Source organism: Ruditapes philippinarum, unplaced genomic scaffold, assembly GCF_026571515.1.
Source record: "Ruditapes philippinarum isolate M1 unplaced genomic scaffold, ASM2657151v2 ctg3568_1_1_1_1, whole genome shotgun sequence".
In the NCBI taxonomy this organism is placed as follows: Eukaryota; Metazoa; Mollusca; class Bivalvia; order Venerida; family Veneridae; genus Ruditapes; species Ruditapes philippinarum.
In genome coordinates this window covers 54,730-61,898 of record NW_026860854.1, presented here as the reverse complement: position 1 = coordinate 61,898, position 7,169 = coordinate 54,730, and the positions used below count along the sequence as shown (strand labels likewise).

The 7,169-nt window shown below is 30.9% G+C and overlaps 1 protein-coding gene across 1 annotated transcript; it reads right to left on the bottom strand.

The window, feature by feature from the left end:
* Positions 1 to 783: 783 nt before the first annotated feature.
* LOC132713574 (uncharacterized) lies at positions 784 to 3,386 on the bottom strand. The gene is made up of 2 exons (XM_060696211.1): positions 1,273 to 3,386; positions 784 to 955 (listed from the first exon to the last, which is right to left on the bottom strand). Exon 1 carries the CDS (start codon positions 3,303 to 3,305, stop codon positions 2,409 to 2,411), a length of 897 nt encoding a protein of 298 aa, XP_060552194.1. The 5' UTR covers positions 3,306 to 3,386; the 3' UTR covers positions 784 to 955; positions 1,273 to 2,408.
* Positions 3,387 to 7,169: the final 3,783 nt, after the last annotated feature.

Sequence of the window (7,169 nt, the reverse complement as noted above, 5' to 3'; positions counted from 1 at the left end):
ATGTATATCCGTTGCTATTAATAACCACGATTATAAAGAAATAACAAGTAATATTCTAATCTCTAGCATGCAATCAAAGTTCATAATGAACAATGTCTTTTGTCCGCTCATTCATAAGTGGTATACATTTCTGGTAGTTTATAAGAATATCTTGTCATCATACGTGTACTAGTTCATCTTCACTTGCTGCATTTCTTGCTTGGACGCCCTTTGATGCTTTGCATCAATGCTTTTCTTGTGATTGATTATTTTCTTTACAAGTTTTATACAATAGAGAATAGATTTCAAATTGTTTTGACAAAAAATATTCGTTTTTACAAAAAAAAAAACAAAAAAAAAAACAACTAAATAAACACTTTATGAAGGCACAACTGTGCAAGCCTTTCCTTTTAAAAGGAAACTTTATTTTATAATACCGTAAAATTTGACCAGTTTTTTTAAAAGTAACAGATTGGGTTCAAAGTGATAATATATTGTTTGAGGCCATATGCTCGGATAATACTTAAAGATATTTAGATGTAGCAGAAACGTTTTTAAAAGCCGTTACACGATCGAAAATATGCGCCGCAATCTGCGGTCCCGTTCTCGAGTTCCTATGGGCTAAATACCCTTGACATAGAAGAGTTAACATTTTTCTAACATATACCGGTGTCTAAATAAATTTCACCAGGGAAAATTTTCTATATTAAACTTATTAAAATCACGGTAGAACTAATGCTCTAAACATTAGATTTTAATCGAAAATGAATAAACATTTATAAATTGTTTCCTGCCTAAAATGTGACCCAGTTGTGTTTTCCCTATGGGTAAATTCAAAACAAAACTTGAGGGTTGCTGGTTCTTGTTTAATTTGTAGTAGACACCAATATATATAGTCCATCAGATCAACATTTCATAGCACACATATAGTACTAACAATTAGCATCACATAGCATATAGCATATAGCAACGAGCCCTGAAAATATACACATTAAGCATTCCATATATTCATGAAATATATGATACAAACATATACATATTATCTTTAAAATATAATAAATCCATTATATTAACAGATCAGTCCATATAAATATTCTAAGAATGTACCTTTACTAAATGTGATCATTCATACACAAAATAGATAACTGAATATGTAAACATCCTATTGAACTTGCATCTAGTGACCACTTAACCAGTTATTTATAAAATATTATGCAATTTATCATTTCCTTTAAAACATTCATATATTTACAAAATATATAACCAATTACATATAAACATAATATAACATACCGATTGTGGACCAAACTCCTTCTATATCACACCTGTCTCACACCTGTCTCACCGTGCTGTTAATTATGCTGTAAACTGTAATTTACAAACATCAGTGCAATACAAATAGAAACAGTGATTTCTATGAATAACTATAAGATAAGAACATATGCTGCCATCTTGAATTCTAACACTCAAGAACAATACAAATTTATCAAAATAACTTTTATCAAATCCACAACTGTATTAATTACTATAAGTCTTCATTTAGTTGACATTAGAACTTTTAAGAACAAATAAATAAAACATACAAATACCAATTCCTCAATCCAAATCCTTATTATTAATAATTTCTAAGTCAGAAAAACATATATTCATGTCACTATGACCATCAACTTCTGATTACACAAAGAATGACCTCAAGTGACCCTAACTTTAGGAGGGAAACGTTATGGTTGAGCAAATAGCAAATGTGGTCAAGGGGACATAATCACCCAAAGTAAAGATTAAAATCAAACAAGGTCGACAGAGTTACCTTTCTTGGAAAATAGTAAAAACCTTAAAAATAGCACTTGGTTACACATTTCCGCCCCGTCTTAAATGACGTCCCGTCATTGTCTCGTCAAAATATCTCTACTTCAACTAACTAACTAAAATCTATGATAGTCATAGATTTATACTAACTATATTAAACATGTATTGTGAATATACCAAACACAATATGATTCTTTATATGATCAACTCCCTTTAATCAAAAAAATGTTTGTACTTTAAAGACAATGTACTTAAAGAACAATCTTCTTAAAGAACAGTGCACTTTAAAGAATAACATACTTTAACTTTTAACTTCCTTAAGACAATTTAACATTGCGGACAATGGATTAAACGCGTAATGGACAAAGTACATAAAGAATAATATACTTAAAGTACTATGTACTTGATACAATGTACTTTAATTAACATTCAACTTTCTCCCCCCTGCTTAAAATAAAATGTCCCCATTTAAAATGTCATTATGATATATCTCATAAGAACATTAATACTATATTTTTAAAATAATAATATCAAAGGTTTTATATTATGTTTGATATGATTTAGGTTTTTTATTTTTATTATTATCATCAAACCTTAAAAGCAGTTTAAAATTTTAAAACTTATCACGACATTAAAGATGTTACTATTTTTCTTGCTGTGTCTATGTCCATGGTTTGAAGTACTCCTGATCCAATTAATGTCTCCAAAGCTTTGAATCGAGAATCATATGGTGTAGTGCTTGTATTAACTATTCCATACATTTGAAAATCTTCATAGCGTTTTGGTGGTTTTCTTGCTCTATCAGATCTTCTTGGTGGATCTGGTGGTAAAAGTCTTTTCCTGTTAGTGTTTCTCTTAAGTTGTTTTGTTTGTGTCTGTGTGTCAGTTTCTCCTAGTGTTGTGTCTGTCTCAGTATCTGTTACTTCTACAGTATTATTGATATCTATCTGTGGCTCTATCAATCGTTCCTCTAATTGCCTTTTACTTCTATCTCTTAAGTTTCTGTTATCGGTTTCTTCTTTATGTTCAACACTTTCATTCTCATTTTCTACTTGTCTTCTTTCTATATCAGTATGTCTATATTCTTCTTCTATTGTGTCTGTTCTGTATGTCAATGTATCTTCATGTCTATCTTTCAATGTTTCAGTTGTTTTGTCTATGTGCCCTAAATTTCTGTGTTCTTCAAGTATATTCTCTTCATCTCTTTCTATATGTTGTTCTAAGCTTTCTGTCCTCACATCTATGATCTGAGAAGAAGCCTTGGTCTCTTTCTTCTGCTCTGTCTCTCTATTATCTGGTCTCTCTATTTCTACAGATACTTCTTGAAGGTCTGTATCACCGTTTCTTTTATCTTTATCAACTAAAGTAATGTTCGTTTCTTCAACTTTCTCTTCTGATATGTTGACTTTGGATTTATGGGCGTCCCCATACACTCTTGTCTCTGGGATAAGATAATATCCATTGTCATCATCTTCAGATTCTTCGCTCGTGACGTCACTTTCTCTTTTGGATGCATCCATTCTTTCTTCTTTTTCTTTATCTTCATCAATTATTTCAATATCCTCTTCAATACCTTCCTCATCATCCAAATAGTTCACTGGACTTAATACAGAATTAAGACATATTGCTCAATATAAAAGTGAAACAATCCTAGACTATGATCGCTTCAAGATGGAACTTAGAAAACTCGAAGCAGACATCAACTCTTCAGGCAAAGTAAAGACATGTCATGCCACTCAACAAAGTTATGATCAGCCAAAGAAGAAAAGTGAACTGGAAGAATTGAAAGATATAGTTAAAGACCTTGCAGTTAAAATGGACAAATTTCAAAAAGAAAAAGATGCTGAAAAGACAGATCAACAACAACAACAACAACAACAACAAAAGTCATATTATGGAGGTCAACAACAATATAGGGGAGGTTACAGGTTTCAACAACGAGGAGGATATTATAGTGGATGGAATAGAAATAGAGGGTATCAAGGAAGAGGACGTGGAACATATGTACCAAGAAGACCACTAGCATCCAACACATTCATGGGAACTTGTTATATTTGTAATGAGAAAGGACACATGGCAAGAGATTGTACTAAGAAACCAACACCAAACAAGGATTTAAAAGAATAAGTGCACTTGTTGAGGGATCAAACAAAGGCACTGATCGGAAAGATCCCAATTTAGTTGGAGACACTAATGAGGCTGACATAGTGATTAACAATTATCAAACAACAGCTTTATTAGATACTGGAAGTTGTGTGAGCGTGATTTCATATACATTTTATAAGAATTTCCTACAAGATACCACAGAACTTCAACCAATTAAAGACATCCTTAACATTGAATGTGCAGACGGTCAAAAGTTACCATATTTAGGATTTATTGAAATAGATTTGACAGTAATGAAAGGTCTTCCAAACACTAAAACTCAACCAGTTTTACTTCTAGTGGTACCAGACACAAATTATTCATCTAAAACACCCGTTATACTAGGAACAAATATTTTGAAAGAATTATTGGAAGAGTGTAAACAAAACTTTGGAGAACAATTTTTACAGAAGACAGACTTACATGTTCCATGGTACCTTTGCTTCAGATCAATGGTTGTTAGAGATAGGACATTACACCAGAATAAAAACAAGATTGCTATAGTGAGAAATGCAATGCCTAGCAAAGTTATTCTTAAACCAAATGAAACTGTTAACATTCAGGCATACTTGGATAAAGAACTTAATCATACAGTCACTGCTGCACTTATTCAACCATCAGAAGATGCAACAATACCCAACTTCATTGATATAACACCAGGAGTCATCAAGTATGAATATGGAAAAAATACTAATATTACAGTGACAATGTCTAATCTTTCATCTCAAAGTACAACAATATCACCGAAACAAATACTTTGTGAGATTCAGCCAGTGTCAGTGACAGAAGAAGTGTTCACCAGATTAGAAAAAGATGAATTAGATTCACAGAGAGAGAGGATAGTTCAAAACTTGAATGTAGATGAGCATAACCTGTTAGATACACAACAAAAACAACAACTTAGAGACCTCTTAATGAAACATAAGGACATTTTTTCAATAAGTGATACAGATATTGGACAGTGTAATAAAGTCAAACACAGAATCGACCTTTTAGACGAAATTCCATTTAAACAACGTCATAGACGCATTCCTCCAAATATGATAGAAGAAGTTCGACAACACTTGGAACAACTGTTAGCATGTGGTATAATAAGACCATCTAAATCTCCTTGGGCTTCGAACATAGTACTGGTACGAAAGAAGAATGGCAAATTAAGACTCTGCGTAGATTATAGAATGCTTAATGAAAGAACAGTGCACTTTAAAGAATAACATACTTTAACTTTTAACTTCCTTAAGACAATTTAACATTGCGGACAATGGATTAAACGCGTAATGGACAATGTACATAAAGAATAATATACTTAAAGTACTATGTACTTGATACAATGTACTTTAATTAACATTCAACTTTCAACCCGTTGGGCGCCATTTGTGACCCAGTTGTGTTTTCCCTATGGGTAAATTCAAAACAAAACTTGAGGGTTGCTGGTTCTTGTTTAATTTGTAGTAGACACCAATATATATAGTCCATCAGATCAACATTTCATAGCACACATATAGTACTAACAATTAGCATCACATAGCATATAGCATATAGCAACGAGCCCTGAAAATATACACATTAAGCATTCCATATATTCATGAAATATATGATACAAACATATACATATTATCTTTAAATATAATAAATCCATTTTATTAACAGATCAGTCCATATAAATATACTAAGAATGTACCTTTACTAAATGTGATCATTCATACACAAAATAGATAACTGAATATGTAAACATCCTATTGAACTTGCATCTAGTGACCACTTAACCAGTTATTTATAAAATATTATGCAATTTATCATTTCCTTTAAAACATTCATATATTTACAAAATATATAACCAATTACATATAAACATAATATAACATACCGATTGTGGACCAAACTCCTTCTATATCACACCTGTCTCACACCTGTCTCACCGTGCTGTTAATTATGCTGTAAACTGTAATTTACAAACATCAGTGCAATACAAATAGAAACAGTGATTTCTATGAATAACTATAAGATAAGAACATATGCTGCCATCTTGAATTCTAACACTCAAGAACAATACAAATTTATCAAAATAACTTTTATCAAATCCACAACTGTATTAATTACTATAAGTCTTCATTTAGTTGACATTAGAACTTTTAAGAACAAATAAATAAAACATACAAATACCAATTCCTCAATCCAAATCCTTATTAATAATAATTTCTAAGTCAGAAAAACATATATTCATGTCACTATGACCATCAACTTCTGATTACACAAAGAATGACCTCAAGTGACCCTAACTTTAGGAGGGAAACGTTATGGTTGAGCAAATAGCAAATGTGGTCAAGGGGACATAATCACCCAAAGTAAAGATTAAAATCAAACAAGGTCGACAGAGTTACCTTTCTTGGAAAATAGTAAAAACCTTAAAAATAGCACTTGGTTACACAAATAATACACAATTGAAAAACAAATCTTATTTAGGATAACTGTTAACGTTTACATGTACTTCTAGCAATAGAATGAGTGTGTCTTTAAAGGTCCATTATGCCTATCTCAAAAACTGTTTAATTTTGGTATATTGTCTCTAAAAATATACTCATTTGCTACATACATTTACTATCTTTTGCATCTTTAGATCTGTTGGCAATTTGTATAATTATACTGAATTTGCATTTTGTATGGAAGTCAAAATACTATTTTGTTTACATTTTGCAACCTTTATGTCAGATAACTACATGTTCAGCGCTACTTTTAATCAGTTGTAAAGCATCTAACATGCTCTTTATCCGTATTAAATACATGTTAGAATTAAAAAAAAATATGGATTTCTGAGGCAAAATGTGCCTTTAAACAGTAATTAACAGTAAAACTCTTACGATGTTTTAAGACTGATTTCGCGTTTCAATTGTCCTTAACCACTGTAAGAAATAACAACGTAATATTTAGCGTAATAAAACAATAAATTAATGTATGATTATTAATTTGTGCGAATTAAATTTTCATTTTATTCGACTCAGCTGTCATGTTTGAATATATAATTTATTATGTAAAATATTTGGACTATTTATTGATAGCTATTTATAGGTAAGACACATATATGTATGAATGATGTGAACATGTTATATTTATTATTTTTTATAATAATGCACATTTGTAACGTCATTTTTCATTGGATAATCGTGGCGTTTATATTATTTGTTATAAAGAGTTTTGACAGGTTATATGGCCGTATATAAACGGTTGTTTGGAAATATAAC

Excerpts from the sequence above, each read along its gene's own strand:
- LOC132713574 (XM_060696211.1), bottom strand. The coding sequence starts at position 3,305 with ATGGATGCATCCAAAAGAGAAAGTGACGTCACGAGCGAAGAATCTGAA.